Source organism: Anomalospiza imberbis, chromosome 6 (genome assembly GCF_031753505.1).
Source record: "Anomalospiza imberbis isolate Cuckoo-Finch-1a 21T00152 chromosome 6, ASM3175350v1, whole genome shotgun sequence".
NCBI lineage: Eukaryota > Metazoa > Chordata > Aves > Passeriformes > Viduidae > Anomalospiza > Anomalospiza imberbis.
In genome coordinates, this window is record NC_089686.1 from 1,946,510 (window position 1) to 1,966,048 (window position 19,539).

The 19,539-nt window shown below is 51.9% G+C and overlaps 1 protein-coding gene across 1 annotated transcript; it reads right to left on the reverse strand.

Moving 5' to 3' along the window:
- Window positions 1–52: 52 nt before the first annotated feature.
- NEMF (nuclear export mediator factor) lies at window positions 53–18,956 on the reverse strand. Its single transcript, XM_068194877.1, has 33 exons — window positions 18,791–18,956; window positions 17,640–17,708; window positions 17,227–17,329; window positions 15,661–15,786; window positions 15,438–15,586; window positions 14,441–14,508; window positions 13,417–13,503; window positions 12,648–12,724; window positions 12,153–12,223; window positions 11,984–12,059; window positions 10,685–10,747; window positions 10,430–10,507; window positions 9,920–10,128; window positions 9,313–9,498; window positions 8,951–9,014; window positions 8,413–8,501; window positions 7,686–7,789; window positions 7,283–7,345; window positions 7,040–7,152; window positions 6,106–6,163; window positions 5,716–5,774; window positions 5,174–5,294; window positions 4,502–4,796; window positions 3,989–4,031; window positions 3,856–3,905; window positions 3,229–3,376; window positions 2,850–2,927; window positions 2,581–2,775; window positions 1,916–1,948; window positions 1,177–1,283; window positions 1,060–1,103; window positions 885–964; window positions 53–308 (listed from the first exon to the last, which is right to left on the reverse strand). The coding sequence occupies exons 1-33, from the start codon at window positions 18,847–18,849 to the stop codon at window positions 231–233; spliced, it is 3,243 nt and encodes a 1,080-aa protein (XP_068050978.1). The 5' UTR covers window positions 18,850–18,956; the 3' UTR covers window positions 53–230.
- Window positions 18,957–19,539: the final 583 nt, after the last annotated feature.

A 19,539-nucleotide genomic window follows, 5' to 3' on the forward strand; every position in this document is an offset into this window, starting at 1 on the left:
TTGCCCAGCAGTGGGGAACGAGCGCTCAAACAGAGAAGCAGCAGCAGGGGAGGACATTCCTGACCAAATGCCAGCAGTTTAATTCCACATTTATCTGCAATTTGTATCAGAGTCCAGCCAAACCAGCAGGGATGCAGGCCCTGGGTGCTGGAATTCAGTCCTGGCCGTGGGTCTGTGTCTGTCTGTCCCAGCCCCGGGTGCGGTTTGGGGCCAGAGCCCCCAGCATGGAATCACTTCCTCTTCATGTTCTGGAGGTGAGGTGCTGACACTTTCACCTTCCCAGGAATATTTCTTGACAAATCTGTGTCCTAGGGAACATGGAAGAGCAGAAAGTGAGCACAGCAAGAAAGCCTTTCTGGAGCACTGGGATGATCCTTTTCTTGGCCCTGGTGAGCACCTGGCAGGGAGAGAGGGGCACCAAGACATCTCCAACCTCAACTCCCAGTGCAAGCTCCTGCCCTGCTCCAGGAATTCCCACTCCCAAACCCAGAGGGTTTCTTGGGAGCTGCTGCTTTTGTCAGACAGTGACACAATGCAGAAGCAGAAGGCCCAGTGCTCCCACTGAGGCTCAGTTTCTCATGGTCCTTCCCAGCCTGGGCAGCAGGGCTTTCCCAGAGGAGCTGGGGAGTGTCCAGGGCCAGGTTGGACAGGGCTTGGAGCAGCCTGGGATAGTGGGAAGTATCCCTGCCCATGGCTTTTCCAGATCCTTTCCACCCCAAACCATTGCAGGACTCTCTGACCTTCCCCAGGAGTACAGACAAACTCCACTGCTAAAAAAAACCCAACAGCACACTCAGTTTTGGCAGCATTTCCTCCCAAAATGGCACTTGTGGACATTTTGCTGCAGCTGCTTTGCAGAGGAGACACTGCAGAGACAGCCTCACCTTCACGCTGCGGAACAGGTCCTTCTCTCGTGCACTGGCTTCTTTGGACTGCATAAAATTGTGCAAGGCAATCTTGGCAGCTGGAAAAACAGAGGGAAGAGTGAAACAGCCTGGAAAACCACACTGCCTTCAGCAGGCAGAGCACGGGAAAGGACGCGGGGCTCTCACACCATACCTTTGCCCTTCTTCTGGGTGCCCGGAGTGAGCTTGACTTTATACCTGCCCAAAGGAAAGGTTTCTGTCAGTAACACAAACTCGCCACGTGCCCTCCCAGGAAGGTGCTGCCACTCACTTGTAGTTGGTCATGGCTGTGTAGGGAGCACAGATGGGGACAGCGAAGAGCAGGATGTCCTCGGGGTGGGGCTGCCCAGTCAGGGAGTCCAGCAGGGCCTCGCTCTCCTGGGAGACAAAGAGCTCCACTGGCACCAGGCCCTGTGCCCAGCCCTCCCTGGAGTCACGGGCAGGAGGTCAGCAGGCAGCCTTGAAGGGCCCTTCCGAGCCAAACCCTTCCATGGTTCCATGAGCGTGGACCGGGCATGGAATTCCCACGCCAGGATTTGTGACTGATCCTGTTTCATCACTAAAATCACATCCTTGGCTGGATCTTGGTTTGGACCAAGAGTCACCCAAAGCTCCCTCAGCAGACACCATTATCCTTATCCATGGAGGAACTTAAAGGAATTCACTTATTCCCAGCCCTGGGCAACACCCACAGCCTGTAATTACACAAAAGTAATTACAGAAAATTTGAAGCTATTTTATATGTAAACAAACTTCTGAACTAAAGAACCTGCACTGCTCATCGTGTCACCCTCCAGCCCGGAGGCACCAAGGCAAAAACCAAGGGCAAACATCCCTGGAGCCAGCTCTGGGTTTATGGGGGATGTGGAGGTGAGCAGGGCAGGCAGAAAAGGAGGGTAATTTTTAAAATCCAATTAAAGTGGGTGCAAACAGTCCTGGAGGGCTCCCCCATGTCCCAGTCCCAGCAGGAACACAGCCCCACCTCGGCCCTTACAGAACTGAGCATTTACCTCCAGTCCTGGCTGCTCCTGGTCCTGCTCCTCCTGCACACACAAACAGAGGACACATCAGGCCTGCAGAAACCGCAGAGCAGCTTCTGCCTCCCCTGTCCCCAAGAAATTCTTTAGCCAGCAGGCCCCAGAAAGCCCCGTTCTCCCTGCAAAGAGAACTGAACTCGTTTCACTACCAAGGTGAGAGCAGCACTTTGCCGTGGGTGGGAGGGTGGAGTGTTTCTTTCCAACCTCTAATTTGCCTGGCACACGCGGAGCTGGGAGGAGGAGATGGGGCTCAGAGACAGCAAATGCCAGCAGCAGGGCTGGGAGCTCGGTTACACCTGGCTCAGGGGGAGGTGTTGGATGAACGGGAGCCTCGGGACTGCTCCAAGCCCCAGTTCTGGCTGTGCTGGGAACAGGATGAGCACAGGGACTGCTGCAGGGCCTTGGGCTGCTCTGGGAATCCAGTGGGCTCCCTGAGCCCTGGCAGCAGACACACAGCTCTCCACAGTGCCCAAAATCCAATTGGAGCTGCTCAGCCTCCCAGGTGGGAGAGCTACACAGAGCCAGGAGAGCCCCGGCAAGGACAGACACATGGACAGGTGAGGAGAGAGCTGCTCACCTTCTCCTCCTGCTGCTCACCTTCTCACCCTGTTCCCTCACCTTCCCATCCCACTCCTCACCTTGTCCTCCTGCAGCTCCTCCAGGGCTGGGTCCTGTGCCTCGTGCAGCACAATTCCTGCTGGGAGGGTCTCCTTGCCCCCTCCTGCTGCACGACGCAGGGGTTTGGTTTTCTGCTGTTGCTTCTTTGCTGCCTCTTCTTTTGTCTTCCCCTTCTTCCCTTTTTTCCCTTTGTCCTCCCTGTTGGAGCCTGCAGACTGTGGTGACACAGGTGGTCAGGGCTGGTGACCGGAGCCACCACACCCCTGGCAGCGCACAACTCCCCCCTCACCCCCAGCAGCTTCATGATGAGCTCCCGGTCCTCCTCGTCCTGGTCCCTGTACTTCTCCTTCATCTTCTTCATTTTACTCTGCAGGAGGAAGCACCAACAGCTTCAGAAATGACAACTTTTAGCAGAGTGTTGCAAGCACAGAGTGTTGCAAGCACAGATGCTGCTGACCCCAATGCTCTTTCCTTCCCAGTATCCCAAAGTCTCTCAGAGCAGTTCACCAGTAGGCAAGGGACTGGTTCCAGTGAGCTCCGTGCTAACCCCCAGCACCGTCACCACTCAAAGCGCCACCAAAGCAGCCACGGGTGTCTGGGAAATGTGGGATTGCTGTCCACGTTTCCATGCCAGCAGCTCAGCCCAGGGTCCCCTGGCCCCTGCCCACCTTCTGGCCCCGCTTGATGGGCTGAGGGGCTGGAGCTGCCTTGTGGCAGTTGGGAGCAGCCAGAGGTTGGGTCTCTGTCTCCTTCTGCTTCTCTTCAGACAGCTCCGAGTTCTCAGCGTTGTTCTGCTGCTTCTTTTTCTTCATTTCTCTAAGGAGAACAGCCACAACATCCTCCTTTGTTGTGATGAGAGAGGCTGCTGCTCTCCTGACAGCATTCCCACCCTGCTTCCCTGTCACAGGGATCCAGAGGAACACTGGAAGCAGCCCCTCCTCAGATAAACCTCTCCAGCCCACAAGTAAAACTGTTCCTAGCCAGCATTCCCAAAGGACAGGAGCAGCACCCCACCCTGGAAATGCAGGATGGACAATGGGCATGGATTGGGGTGGGTACAGATGTGCCCAGGACATGGGGAGGGAATGGGGAAGAAGCATTTGTCCAGAGCAGCTGGGGCTGCCCCTGGATCCCTGGCAGTGCCCAAGGCCAGGCTGGACAGGGCCTGGAGCAGTCTGGGACGGTGGAAGTGTCCCTGCCACAGCAGGGGGTGGATTGGGATGGGATTTAATGTCCCTTCCAATCCAAACCATGCTGGGGTTCTGGGATTCCCTGGAACACCCACTGGCTCTCACCTCCTCTCCTTGGCAGAGAGATGCCTCCGGCCCTGGGCTCTGCTGTCACTCTGAGGAGGGAAAGGCAGTTTAGGGCAGATCCTGCCCAGCAGCTCCCACTGCTCTGGGCCACCCACTGGAGCTGGGACCTTACCAAGTTGGGCTCTTCCTCTTTGGGGATGATTTTCTGCAGGGATCTGTGGGGAGATGGAAAAGGAGCTCATCAGCAGACGTAGGGCAGCTTACCATGGACACACCAACCACAGCCCAGACTTCAGCAGCTTGGTTCTAACTTTCAGCTTTCTAGAGCTTGGCAATCCCAGCTTTGGTGACTGGAAAAGGCAGGAACACAGGGATTCACTTTTGAGAACAATCTTAGCTCTCTGCCAGCTCCTCCCTCACACACACAGGTAACAAACACAGCCTGGGCACTGAGGGAGCCCCAGTGTGCAGCTTCCCATGAGCACCCACCCAATCCCTGCACCCTCTAAGGAGCCCCAGGGACAACAGGGAGCTGAGCTCATCCCACAGCCTCAGCAGAGCAGAGGCTGCTCAGGGCTCAGTTTCTCAGCATTCCCATTGCTGAGCATGGAAGGAAGGGATGGCAATGCATCCCAGCCAGTGTTTTAGGAGACCCTCAGGTGCCCCCAGCTGCTGCTTCCCTCACCTCTGGGGCTGAAGGTGTGACAGGTCAATGGTGGTGTCTGGATAATTCACCTCTTCCTCCTTCACCTCCCTCTTGGACTCTGGATGTTCCTCCTCAGAGTCTCCCTCGCCCTCCTCGGAGTCAGCCTCTGGAGCAGGAGTGTTCCCTCCTCCCTGCTCAGCAATGCCCTCCTCACGGGTGCTCTCAGCTGTGACTTCCTCAGCCTCTGGAGCTTCCTCAGCCTCTGGAGCTTCCTCAGCCTCTGGAGCTTCCTCAGCCTCAGCTTTTTCCTCCTCACTGCTGCTGTCTCCTCCATCTGGGGCATCCAGGGCAGGAAAACACAGGAATACCAAACTGATCCATCATCCCATGGTGGTTTGGGTTGGAAGGGACATTAAATCCCATCCAGTACCACCCCTGCCATGGCAGGGACACCTTCCACTGTCCCAAGCTGCTTCAAGCCCCGTCCAGCCTGGCCTTGGGCACTGCCAGGGATCCAGGGATCACAGCTGCTCTGAGAACCTGTGCCAGAGCCTCCCCACCCTCCCAGCCAGGAATCCCATCCCAATATCCCATCCCTCCCTGCCCTGTGTCAGTGTGAAACCGTTTCCCTTTGTCCTGTCAGCGATCCGAACTCTGGGATCATGCAGAGCCTGAAGGATCCCCCAGCAGCACCCAGTCCCCCCTCTGTACCTAAAAGCTCCACCTCCTCAGCCACCAGCTCGCTGGCACTGCTGGAAACTGTGTCCAGATCCTCATCCTGGACTTTGACCTTCCTCTCCTCCCGGTGCCTCCAGACACAGCTCTCATCCACCTAAAAACGAGGAGCCTCTGGGTCAGGCCTGGTGAGGCTCACACAACACATCACTCAGCTTTTTCTTCCCTTTCTAACACTTTCCGCCATCAAAAGGCGAGAAAATTAAACCAGACCCAAGTGTGCCAACCTCCTAAGTGAGGGTGACACAGAGAAATGTTCCGATTCCAAACAGAGCTGGGATAACAACCCTGGCAGAGGCAGGAAGGTCCAGAGTGTGTTTGGAATGCAGACAGTGCACACGGGGCTGAGATGGAAATGAAAGCAGAGTCATTATCAGCAAGAAGCTTTTTATGGGATTTTTCCCAGTGGGAAAAGAAGTAATTGGGAATACACTGATAAGCAAGATGCAGAAAATAAGCCTCCTGCAGCTCAAAGCAAATTACAAAGGCCAGCAGGAGCTGCATGGGAAGAGCTGTACCTTAAACAAGAAGCTGAAGCCCATCATCAGATAGGAAGGTGGAAGGAAATTCTTTTTCCCTGAAAAACAAAGGGAGAGTCTCATGAGGAGGTTTAGCAGCCATGCTGCAGGATGTACTTCCAAAATTCATTTTTATTAGAGGCTTTAGGCTACCAAAAAATTACACTGGGGATTATTTTATCTCTGGGATGAGAACAGGAGAACTCCAAAGCAGCTGAGTTAATGAACTTCTGCCCAGGGCTCAGCTCAAACTGCTGCTGCAGCTGCCTGATACTCAGACCAAGTAATTCCCAACAGATTTCTGGGAGAAGAGTGGGATCTGCTGCCACTGCAGGACAGCCCAGCACCTTTGGGAAAACATCCCATTCCCTCTGTTCCCCTCTGCCTCACCTCGGATCATGAAGCTGCCAGTAGTGAGATATTCTCCCGTGGGGGCAGTTTTAGAAACCTGAAAGAAAACCACGACAAACTGTAAAAAATCTCTGTGACAGAAGGCCAACATCAGGTGACAACAGCACCAGGAGAAACACTGGCTCAACAGGAGCTGAACTCCTGGGAGCAGCTCTGCAGGACGCCATAGCCAAGGAGCTCTTCCTCTCCTTTGCAGGGAATTTTCCTAAGGGATGTTTCAATCCAGTCACACCCTACCAGCACTGTGTTTTAGGATTCCTGGGTGAGTAACTCAGGAAATAAACCCAGGACAGACTCAGGAGCATTCAGGGAATAATGATGCCTTGAGAAGGCTGCCCTGGAGCAGGGGCTGGATGGAGTCACAGAACAAAGCAGGGATTTATTCAAAGGATCTCCTCCATGGATCCACCTTGGGCAGCACCAGAGCCCAGCCAGGCCTGCACCCAAGATGAACCCAAATGGTCCCAAAATGCACGAGCGCTCCCGGGGGCTCTCACTGTGATCAGCTCTGCTCCATGGGCACATTGCAGTTCATTGTCCCATTCCAGCTTTAGCCCATGCACTCCCATCCTGCTTGTTTTTCTCTCTCCAGCCCACGTTGTTTGTGCTCCTGGGCCTGAGGTTTGGATCATTTGTCCTTGGTGCCCAGCTGGAGCAGGAATTATTTTGTCTCCCTGCTCTGTGCAGAGAGCTCACCATCCCCTGATATGGAGCCCAGACCCACACACTAAAGCAGCACAGAATGGGAAAAATAGAAAAGCCAAAACCTGAGGCATCAACAGAACCAGCACGCCTCTGGTGTGACCTCCACACCTCACACCGAAGTTTGATCCACGCCCATGGCCCCTGTCTGGGGTCACATCCCAGCTGCCAGGGGTGCTGTGCCTGCAGAGCTCCAGCCTGCTGTGCTCACCTGGCTGTGCGACACCCACCAGGCGCTGGTGACCACGCGGGCGTCCCAGGCAGCGCTGTAGCACAGGGCCATGGTCCCCGCCTCCGTCAGCGTCCGCGGCGGGATGGGCTCACCTGGGAACACCCAGCACAGCAGGAGCCATCAAATCCTGCCCCAACCCAGCCTGGGAGCTTCCCAGGAAGGACTGATTCCCATCCCAAGGGAAGGCAACGCCAGCTCCTGTCCCCAGGGCCCCACAGGTACCTGAGGGGTTCTTGATCACACAGCTGGTGGCTCCGTGCAGATCTGCGTGCACGTAGATGTCCCCTGGGAAAGAGGAGACTTCCCTCAGATCCACACATCCCTGGAGCCAGGGAAGTCTCTAATGTTAGATGGAAATGCCTGGTCTGGCTGCAAGGGACAGGGTGGGGACACAGAAGCCTTTTAGTCCATCCTTGTCCCAGGGAGAATCAGCTCCTCTGCTCCTGAGGGGAGCCCATCCAAGCTGCTCTCGCCCCGTGGCACCAGAGGGATTCCCATCACCAAAATTCCCTTTGATCCAAGGCCCAGCTCAAGGACAAAGCAGAGAGACCTTCCCATGTCAGTCCTGGACACTCAGAGAAGAGGGAAAGAGGAGGAAACCCCCACATGCCCCCCATGGGCTCACCTGGTTTGAGGTAGCGCTTCACGATCAGCTCGTTCTGCTGCTGATCCCTGCCAGCAATCACCAGGTAATTCTCAGAGCTGATGAACCACAGGAACTTCTCAAACCTGCCAAATGCCAGCAAATCCTCAGTGTGAGTAACACCTGGAACTAACAGAACACTGCACAGGTGGTTCCTGATACCAAACTCAAAATAGCCATCTCAGCACCTACAACTGATGACACTGAAAATATTTTTACTTCCATCCACAGGCCTGGGACATAAAAAGAAGGCATGGAGCAACTACAGCATCACTGGCAGTGAGATTTGGAGAGGGAACAAGCAGCACAGTCCTCCTATTTATTTTTACTTTTATTTTAATAATTCAGTCATCAGGTGATTAAAAGCCTTGAGGTTTTGTTTCATTTGTTTGTTGTTTTTTAAAGCACAGAAGCCCAGAATGGTTTGGGTTGGAAGGGACCTTAAAGATCATCCAGTCCCACTGGACCACACCTTCCACTGTCCCAGGCTGCTCCAGGCCATGTCCAGCCTTGGACACTTCCAGGGACGTGTCTGCTCTGGGCTGCTGTCCCTGGGAACCATTCTGGGCTCCTCTGACTCTCAGAAGAACCTTTCAGGAGACTCCATCCAAAGTGCAGTGCTCAGAAATCCTAAAGAGCTCCACTCCTAAGCCAGGGAAGATCCATGCTGACACAGGACACGAGAGAAGGATGATGGAGCTGTACTTGCCAATAGACCTTTCTGGCCTTCTGGATGGTGGTGACAGTCTGAACTTCCCTCAGGGTTTGCTTTGTCTTCTTCTCAGCTGATTTAAAAGCCTGTTTGGACAGAAAGCACCATCACCATCCAGCAGGAATCACAGAATTCCCCACTGAACACTGGGAAAGTTGGTAGGAAATGGCTCTGGACTTGATCACAGTGCAGGTTCCACCCAGCCCTGCTCTTAAAACTCCACCCTGCAGAGCTGCTCCCTGAAATGATCAGCTCTTGGATTGGAAGGATTTCCACTGCTTTTCCACTCTAAGTCCTGGTCTGTCAGTATCTCCACCTGCTCTGAGCATTCCCAATGCTACTGGTGGAAAAGGAGGATCCATCAGGGATCTGCAATCCTCCACTGAGCTCCAAATGTCAAGAATAAAACAACCCTGGGTGATTGTTTTTCCCTTTCATGTTTTGTTAGGGCACTCAGATCAGGTCAGGATTTCCCACTGAGGAGTGTGAAGGATTTTCCTTTTAAATATCTTCTAAAATACAAGGGGAAAAATACCTTTTCTGCAGCTTCCACTGTCTTCTGAGTTTTCTTAGCTGCATGTCTTTTGTGATCATAGTACCTGTGAAACACAAGTGTTTGTCCTGAAATCCCAGCAGATCCACTCCTTTGTCCTTATCCCACTCATCCCAAGCCTCTGCCTTTTGTTCCGCAGGCAGAACTGGAAAATTCAATCAGTGTGAGCCACAGAGCAGCTGCTCTGCACCAGGGCAACTCCCAGCCCAGAGCTCAGGACAAGCTGCTATTTCAATTTTTAACAAGATATCCCAAAACCCTTCCTCCTGCAATATTATCACCAACACCTGCACACCCAGAGAATTTTTTTCCTACAAAAACACGTATTTACTGAAAAATCTTACTTTTTGGCATTGGCATAGGCAGACAAATTGAGATCAACATCAACCAATGAGGGTTTGTTTTTCTGAGGTTTCTTCAACTGTTTGGTTTTATTCTTTTTCTTTTTTCCCTTTGGTTCTTCTGGTTCTTCCTTCTCTACGTCAGCATCGTCCTCCTCCTCTTCCTCTTCAGATAACACATAGGGGTTCCTAAAAACACACAACATCAGATGATTAAGGTAAGAGAACTGGTTAATTTTTAGTCCTTGGTGCAATGTGCTCTTAATTTACTTCTCTCACAAGTCCAGAAATGGCCCGAGGAGCCTCTAAACCCTTCACACTGTGCAGACACAGGAAGCTTTGTGTGCCAACCCTTTTCTGTCTTGGAGTTGGCCACATTTGGGGGGAAAAAAGCAAACAAAAGCAGAAGAGAAAGAGCCCAATTTTTCCAACCCAGGGAACTGACTGGAAACAAGTTTATTCTATTAAACTGCCATTTCTGAAAGGGAGGTAACCAAAAATTCACGGGTTAACTTTGCCACCTCCCAGCTTTTATACCAGAACTTCTGGGTATAAAGAAGCTATTTTGGGGTATTTTTAGATCTCGAAGCTCCTGATGCAGTGCACTCACCTCAGCAGCATGGTGATGTGGTTTGTCTGCAGCTTTAACTCCTTGATTGCCGAGGCCACGGGGTCCCCCTGGGCCTGGGCCTCCTTGACGATGGCCCCGATCTCGGTCCAGTCGATCTGGTTGGCCAAGGCGCTGCGGACCACCTGGATGGCCCTGTCCACCACCTCCAGGTTCATCTCTATCAGCTCTCCCTTCAGCTTATCAGCTTCCTTAGGGAAAGGAGGAGCTTGGAGCCACTGCAGCCCAACACCTGCTCAGCAGTAGTTTTGATAAAAATGGAAGCAGTGGTGAAGAAATCCAAGGACGGATTGAAGTGGTGGCACAGGAGAGGATCCAACTCCAGTGCTGCCAATCCCTGGAAGTGTTCCAGGCCAGGCTGGAGCTACCTGGGATAGTGGAAGATGTCCCTGCCCATGGAGCTGGATGGGATTGAAGTTCCCTCCCAACCAAACCATCCCATGGTGGTGTGATTATCCATTTTTTTTAATTAAAACCCAAAATCTGCCTTACCTGAGCCTGCTGGAGAGCTTCCAGCCTGTGCTCATGATCCCTGCGGACATTTTCAAGTTTCTTCAAGGCTTGTTTTTCCTTTTAAATACAAGATGGCAAAAAATTATATAAAAATATAAGTATATTTATATATAATCTTGCAGTGATTACCGGATGCCATTACCAAATGGCATCCGGTGATGACTGCAAGAAGCAAGAGAGGCCTCTGGAAATGTGGGAGGCATCCCAGCTGCCCAGGCCTGGATCAAGACACACCTGCTGCAAGGCCTTCAGATCAATCTTCTGCCCCTCCAGCTTGGAGAAGAACTCGTCTGTTGCCTGCAGGAGAGATCAGGTTGGAGAATCCCCAGGCTGGCCTGACTCAGAGCAGGCACAGGAGGGTCCCTGCAAAGGGCTGCAAAGCACTAAAAGAGGTGACAGAGGCTGAGACAACCTCCAGGAGCTTTCTCCATTTCCCTTCCCATGGGATGAGTCCAGCAGCACACTCGGGGCTGAGTCTCACTGCAAACACAGAAGGAAAACAGTGGCCAAGCAATGGCTCCTCTTTTTGCTAAGAAATGACGGGAAAGCTGCTTTGGTTCAGATTAAATGGCTGCAAAGCCAGATCTGTATGCCCTGAATCCCTGCTGCCTCACTGAAAAAAGCACAAAGACCCAGAGTGCCTAAGAACTGCTCCTGGTGCTCCAGCTGTGCTTCCAGCACAAGATGAGGAAGGTCTGGGGCTGTTTAGATCATCAGAGGGACTGGGGACAAGGGATGGAGGGACAGGACACAGGGAGTGGCTCCCACTGCCAGAGGGCAGGGATGGATGGCAGACTGGGAATTGGGAATTCCTGGCTGGGAGGCTGGGGAGGCCCTGGGCTGGAATTCCCAGAGCAGCTGTGGCTGCCCCTGGATCCCTGGCAGAGCCCAAGGCCAGGCTGGATGGGATTGGAGCAGCCTGGGACAGTGGAAGTGTCCCTGCCATGGCAGGGGTGGCACTGGGTGGGTTTTGAGTCCCTTCCAGGCCAAACCATCCTGGGGCTCTGTGATCAGTGAAGGAGATGACAGAAATTCAGGCAGGAAGCAGGGCAGGAGCGTGGAGTGGGAATTCTGGAGATCAAGGTCAAGAACAAGAGGCAATTAATTAGTCCAGATGTTAATGAGTCGAGGACCAGAAAGGACAATGCCCAAGGAAACACCAAATAAAAGGCCTGAGGCTTTCCGAGCAGGAACAGGAGAAGTGTAAATGTACTGTCTGCCACAACTATTAACTCCAGACACAACTCAGATTCCAGCTCTCAGGACAAAACATTTGGGATTCTCTGACTGGAAGCTTCCACCTCCCTCACAGGTTCCACACTCCAGCTCTGAGCTCAGGAGCCAGCACTGCCCAGCTGCAGCCCCAAGGCCCTGCTGGGGTTGGCTTTTTCTCAGCAAACATTTATCCATAAAATGATTCATCCCTTCCAAGGTCTCTGCTTTCATTAACCACCCCTGCACTATGTTTTAATTACTCTTTTTAGCAGCAGTCAATTCAAGCATTTAAGTACAGCATCAGCAAAAGCACTGTACCTTATTGAATGAGTCAAATTCCAAGTAGGGACATTTTGAATGTTGAGAAAACAAGAAAGGATGAAATTCCTCATATCTGTAAAATACACATTTGATATTATCACCTGAAAACCAATTTCTGTTATGCAGACTAGTAGAAAGAAAGGGAAGAAATACTTCAAATATTTACGTGTAGATATCTTCTGCTGGTTTATCTGGTTCCAGACTTGGCTTTTTCTCCCTTTTCTGGATAACATAACCCTGAAAGAAGACAAAAATATCATTTGCCTGTGGAAAGGTTTAGGTATCATCAATCAATAATTGCAGCAGGTAAACTTGTGCCTGACCCCACTGGCTTGTCTTGACTCCAATTTCTTCTGGAAAAAGAAGTGAACTTCTTCCAGCCTCAGGACTATCCCATAAATGCAGAGTTTCTGTGCAGGATTTATTACACAACCTATTAAAACCCAAGTGCAAATCTCCCAGGATTTATACAATCTGCCTGTGCATTATTTAATTGCTGCCCAGCCCGTGGAAAGAAGTAATTTTCATTCCACAACAGCACCTGATACCCAGGAATAAAATCCACAGCTGGGAACAGCAGGAATTGGGATCTCCTGAGCAATTCCTGCTTGCCAGCTTAACTGTGCAATTCCAAACCACTGACAGCCCACCCCAGACCCACCTTTCCACTGAAGTTGTCAGTGAGGGCCATGTATTCTTCTGCTTTCTCTAGAGCTGAAAGAACCTTTTCAAGGTTTTCTGAAGAGAAAACAGCAGAAATATTTCATCCCTGCAATTACTGCTCATTTTCAACAGGAGTCTAAGTCTACATCTGGGGAATTTTTAATACAAAAATTTATCTAGATGCTTTTAGCACATAATTATTCAAGTTTCAGGAGGAAAAAAGACCCCACAAACACCAGCACTTTATGAAATTAAAGCTGCAGAGGTAAAGCATAAAGCAGAAGCTGTGAGAAGTTATTTTTTTACTGCACCATAATGCAGTAGGAAGGAAAAAAATCCTCTGGATTTATGGCAAATATAAAATCCACGAGGAAAATAAGACTGCAGGAAAATATTTTCTGATTTTATTGCCCAAATCTTTAATTTCCCGATAAATGTAAAGCTGGTACTTTACCAAATCCCCAATGTTTGCTACAAATAAGGACTTGGATGTTAATTCTTCTTGTCAAACAACCAGAACTCACCTCATGGGTGAGGTGGTGTCTCACTATAAAACCATTTAGACTACAGGAACAATCTGATCTTTTATCTCCAATTTATGCAGAAATCAAGAGCTTTGATGTAAACAAGGCTAGTCCCCAAGCTAAAAACATTAAAAAACAAAACCATATGGTCAGAACCATAGGTTTACTCATCTCTTTGGGAAAAAAACACTACACAGACATAAAAATCCCCATATTTGTGGCCCAGCCTTTAAAATATTACACCTTTATTTTCCAGATGTTGATCTATTTTGACAGCTCCAGAAAATCCAGCTTCTATAAGGCAGTGCTCAATGAGAGTGGACCCATAAGCTGTTAAAAAAAAAAAAAAGAAATAGTGAAGGATCATCTGTAGAAAATATTCACAATTTGCATTAAAAAAAAACCCAAACAAATAAACCAAAACTGGACACAAGAGTGTGAGAAGAGTGGAGAAGTACCAAAAATCAGGGAAGGGGCAGGAGGGATGGGTGGGTAAGGAGGAGGGGATGAGAAACAGCCAAAATTCCCACAAAGGGAAAAATGGTGGGGATTGTAGAGTGGAGCAGCTGTGCCTGGTAATTGGATCAGTAACACCACGTCAGGCCAAGGTTTGCCACATGACAGGATCAAAAACACCGGATTCCAGCATGGATACAGCACAGCTGGGATCAGTGGAGGACAGTAATTAGCAATTCTACAACAACATTATTATTATTATTATTATTATTATTATTATTTAGCAATCATTTAAGTGAGCAGAGTAGAGAAAGAGAGAGAAAAGGGTGGTGAAAAAGAGACTCAAGAGATGGGGGAAGTCATGCTCAGGTGTGATTTGAGCTGCTCAGGAAATTCTCTGCTTAAGGAAAAGCAGCTTTGTCCTGATGACCTCAAACATAACAAATTTGCTTCTGTGCTCAGGAAAGCCTGACTTTACACTTACAGCTCCTGTCTGGTACCAGATGGTGCAAAGTGCCCCAAGGCAGAGCTCCAGCAGAGCCACTGCCAGAGCTCACCACTGCTGCACCACGGGCAGGCTCAGCTCTGCGCTGATGCCTTGCAATCAGTAAATCCCTGTTTGCCAAGGCAGCCTGGCAGGGTGGGAGGTGTCCCTGCCCAAGGCTGGGGGTGGGATGAGACGGGCTTCAAGGCTCCAAACCCCAATCCAAACCACTCCAGGATTCTGTGAGAGGTTACTCCAGTTTTCCAGCATGACACAGCACACAATGGGTGACCTCATTTCACCTCCTAACGAAGCCCAGTCACTTACGAAGGAGCGGGTTAAGAACCCTCTTCAGCTGCTCCCCTTTGGGTGCATTTGATATGATTTCAGTTAACCTGCAGGAGAAAATGGGGAGTTGCAATTCCAAAGAATAATCGGTTTTAAAACAACATCGCATTGCTTAGAAGCTACAAAACATTTACAGCCTTAAAAAATGAAATTAAAAGTGGCTTGTAATAAACTACCCAAAGACTTTCACAGCTCTGGCAAATTTGGGTTCATCCCAATAAATACACCATTAATGAGCTCTGAAATTTATGGGGATTTCTGAAGGAGTTTGGAATGAGTTAGAGATGGGACCTCTGAGTTTTTTAGATGATGTGATTTATTTTCTTATCTTCTACACAGGCAGGAAGGGTGAGTTGGGCTCACATCTTCACTGCACGGTTCAGAAGGTCACAAGACCCTCAGTCACAAGACTTTTAAAGGAGTTATTGACCAATAAACACTGCCAACAAGGATATTTATGTTTCTGACCCAATCCTTAAATATTTCCTCTTATGGAGCCATGCTGCAGTGTGAGCTTTCTTAGCCAATCATGTTATGGCACACAAACCCACAGTGCTGCATTCTAAACTCCTTGTTCACCTCTGGAACTGCTTTTATTTCTATACCTTAAACTCTGAAACTCTAAACTTTCTTCTTCTTAATGTACTCTGCTTTAGACTACAAATCCACATTGTCACTTGGAGCACCTCAGTTTGGAAGCCTTTTCCAAGGCCTCAGATCAAACCCTGTGTTTAATTCTAAACTTTGGCTTACAGGCCCAAAGTTCTGAGAACTCCTTGCATTTCGGATTCCAGCAGAAAATGAGATTATCTGTGCAGGGTGGGCAGAGGCACAGCAGCTTTTGCACTCTCCACAACAAACACACCAAATAGGAGCTCTGCAACTGGGGTGACCTGTCCAGGGTGGGCAGAGGCACAGCAGCTTTTGCACTCTCCACAACAAACACACCAAATAGGAGCTCTGGAACTGGGGTTACCTGTCCAGGGTGGGCAGAGGCACAGCAGCTTTTGCACTCTCCACCGGGTACCGCTCCCGCACGGCGAACCTGACGTCGTCGGCCTCGTCCGTGCGGAACCTCAGGATGTTCAGGATCAGGTACTCGTGGTCGGTGAGGACAACGTTGCCCTGCGAGCACAGGGACCCTCAGCGAGGCCAGGGAGGTGTCCCTGCCCCGGGGGACGCCGGCAGCCCAGCCTCACCCTGTCATAGAGCTCCAGGATCAGGTGGTAGGCGGCCTGCTCGCTGCCGAACTGCAGGTCCACGATGCGGTCCACGCCCAGCTGCCTCACGCTCACCAACCGCCGCGTCCTCAAATGCTTCCGGCACTGCGGGGGAGGCCTGAAGTTTGAGCTTTTATGTTTTTCAAACCAGTGCTGCTTCAGTGGGTAACTCTAAAACTCAGCTGCTGTTCTCTCCCGTTTTACCAAGATAAAACAATTCCTCTCCAGGCCTGAGACTCAAGGACACCCCACTGGCTCAGGCCCCGAAAAATGCAAACAACAGTGAATTAATTAGGGGGGATTTATTGTTTAATATTGTTCGATTTTTTTTTTTTTGGTGCGGGTGAATGCTTTGCCTGTGAAATAAACAGTTTTTCCCACTTTTCTCCGAGGAAGTATTTTCCCTGAACTGGTTGGGGGAGGGGCCGATTCAATCTGCTTTCTAGAGAAACCCCTTTGGGGGTTCTCCCCCAAATTTGCCCTAAACCAGGACAGGGGGCAAACTTGGAGTAAGTGACTTCATTACCTCAAGTTGTAATTGGACAATTAACCTCCGATATGCAAACAGACCAATCTGTTTGAAAAATTCATGATTGTTGTCCCACCTGGGTGTGCAAGACTCCTGCACTGCCCAAGGTGTGCCCTTTGAAGGCCTTTCCATAAATAACTACCTTTACCCCCTAACTCTGTCTAGCCTCCGTTCTAGGCAGCCTCTCCAGGCATCAGAGGGATGGGAAAAATGTCTGGGAAACATCTGAAAACACCTGGGAATGGCTTGGCTATAGAGCCCTCCTGTGGCACCAACCACTTCCTACTCAACTCAAGTATCACAGGAGTAAAAACGTCGGTGCTCACCAAAGTAACACCTTGATTTTTGTAACTGTAAATATAACTGAGCCCAATTCTAAACATTAAGATATTTTTCCATGTTATTTGTTTAGCTCAAGGGAGCAGCTGGTTCAAATGCTAAGAGATTCTTTTTTAAAGAGAATTGGGATTATCCCTGCCTCCATCTCTGCCATGGAAAGCCACCCTGGAGGATCTCTGCTGAGTGACTTCTGGCTGCACCCAGAGGATAAACACATCCATGGGAGTCGTCCCAGGCTGTATCCCCATGGATCTACCCATGGATGCACCTGCAGCAGCCCAGCCTAAGAGCCTGGGGCAAGGCCTGAACCCCCAGAGCTCAGCAGACTCAACGGAGGACTCTGGAGCGCAGGGTGCGGCATCCAGCAACTAAAGATTCACGCAGTCCAACTGGAATGACGAGGATTTTACTGGGGCAACGCTCCAGAGGGAATTTATAACTAAAGCTTATAAATAAAGTTTGTAAAAAGTTTTTATACATTTAAATAGTCACTCTTTCAGCGGACATCAGTGAGGTGACCCCAAGCCCACGTTTGCTCTTCCCTTGTCCTCAGCCACCTGCAGGATCGGGATTCACTGGGATAATCCTTCCCTATTTTCCTGCCTCCAAGGACAGGAGGTGACCATTCCTTGCTGATCTGCAGACACTTCATGAATCACAAACCCTGCTGAGTTTACCTTCATGGCAAAGCTGGATGGCATCATGTTCTTTGGCCACTCGAACTCCGTCAGGTGGATGCGGATCCCGGATTCCAGCAGCAGCGTGGCCTTGCACTCCGGCCTGAGGGCAAAACACAGGAGCTGCACCCCAGAATGCCCAGCACCCCTTCCAAATGTGGATCTTCCGGGATCCCACGCGGCACAGGAGCAGCCACCCCACCACCCACCCGTTTGCAGAGGGTTTTCTGCAGCGTTTCCCTCTCCACATCCCATTTCCTAAGGGCTTTTTGGGTAAAAATTACTGCATTTTACCAAAAGCCAGCAGAATTTCAATGAAAACAAGTCAGAAATTACTGCAGACAATTTAAAAATTCTAATTTTCACACAGCACTGGCAAAGAATTTGCAAATAAAGATATTTAAAGCTCTTACTTTTGCAGGCGAATGAGATAGGTCTTGTTATCCACATCATACACATTGTTCACTCTCATTCCCAACAAGCTGCCAAAAGGAAAACAAGGAATGCTCTGGAGAGCCCAAAACACAACTGGCTGGAAAAATCCCAGTGGCAATTAAAGTACACAGAAGGGCAAGTCATGATAAATTACCAAGTTACATAAATTACCAAGTTATGATAAATCACCAAGGAGTAACCAAAAGGGCAGCAAAGGAAGATTAATGGAATGAGCTGGAAGCAACAACCACGGAGAGACGGAGAAGCTGCTCTTAAGACACAGCAGTCAAGAGAGGGAGAAAACTAGATGGGGAAATTTGTATTAATGGATAAAATGGAGAAAGCTGCCAGCTCCTGCCCGTGCTCGTCTTTGTGGCAGGGATGTAACATGAACTGGTGACACTGGAGCTCCCTGGCCAGCACAGGGCACCAGTAATCCCAGTATGGGCACTGAACTGGCCTGGGGGTGTCAGTCACTCCCTTCAGAGTGGGGCTGGACACCGGGAATGTCACAGCTCCACAGGGATGTGAGAATTTTCCCAGCTGGGAAACTGGGAATGTTCCCCTGGAGAGGAGAAGCTCCAGGGAGAGCTCAGAGCCCCTTGCAGGGCCTGAAGGGGCTCCAGGAGAGCTGGAGAGGGACTGGGGACAAGGATGGAGGGACAGGACACAGGGAATGGCTCCCACTGCCAGAGGGCAGGGATGGATGGGATGCTGGGAACCGGGAATCCTGGCTGGGAGGGTGGGCAGGCCCTGGCACAGGTGCCCAGAGCAGCTGGGGCTGCCCCTGGATCCCTGGCAGTGCCCCAGGCCAGGCTGGGCACCGGGGCACACTGGGGCTTGGGGCAGCCTGGGACAGCGGGAGGTGTCCCTGGCCATGGCAGGGGTGGGACGGGATGGCAGCGGGGCTGAGGGGGCTCTGCAGGGCCCGGGCAGGGCAGCGCTGAGGGGCAGAGCTGTGGCCGCGGGACACCGTGGAGGAGCACAGCCCCCACGGCCACGAGGAGGAGCGGGGACAGAACCACAAACAGGGCCAGGAGCAGCGGCAGGACCGGGACCCGGGGCAGGGCCAGGTCCCACCGGGCCGGGCCACGCTCCCCGGGGCCGCACGGGCGGGGAGTGCCGGTACCTCTGCCGCAGCTCGGCGAGCACCGCGCGGATGTCGACGGTGCTGAAGCGGGACTTCATGGCGCCGGCACCGGCCGCCGAGACCCGCAGGAGGGATCCCGGCCCGCGGCCCGCGGCCCGCCCGTAAATCCCGGCTCCCGGCCCCTCACGGCTCCCGGCGCTCCGCGGCCGCCCCGCGCCTGCGCCCACGGGCGCTACGGGTCGCGCCCGGTGCCAATCCCCGGCGCTCCGCGGCCGCGCACGGGCGGGGGCGGGCGGGGCGGTGCCGCGCGCGGCCGGCAGGAGGCGCTGTGGGCGCGGGGGCGCTGAGGGGACGGGCGGCGAGCGGGGCCCGGCGGTGACCGAAAAGGATCCGGGGGTGACCGAAAACGGTCCGGGAGTGACAGAAAAGGACCCGGGAGTGACCGAAAACGGGACCGTGTATGACCAAGGGGTCCCGGAGAGGGCGGCGAAAGGGGACAAAAAGGGGCGCGAGAGGGTCCCGTGTGTGGCAAGGGGACCCCGCGGGTGCGGGGCGGAAGGGGCCCGCGGCTCTCCGGGCCCAGCGGGGCAAAGCCGCGCACCCGTGTCCGCGTCGGGCAGCAAAGGGATGCCGCGGGACCCCTTGCGGTAGTGTTTGCGGGCGTTTGTTGTTGCGTCGGCGTTTTGGGGGTGAAAGTTTCTTGGAGGCGGCGTTGGGCGCAGCTTGGCGGGGTATGGGGGGAGCGTGTCGTGTTGTGGGGAGGCGGTGTTGTGGTGTGGCGGGGTGGT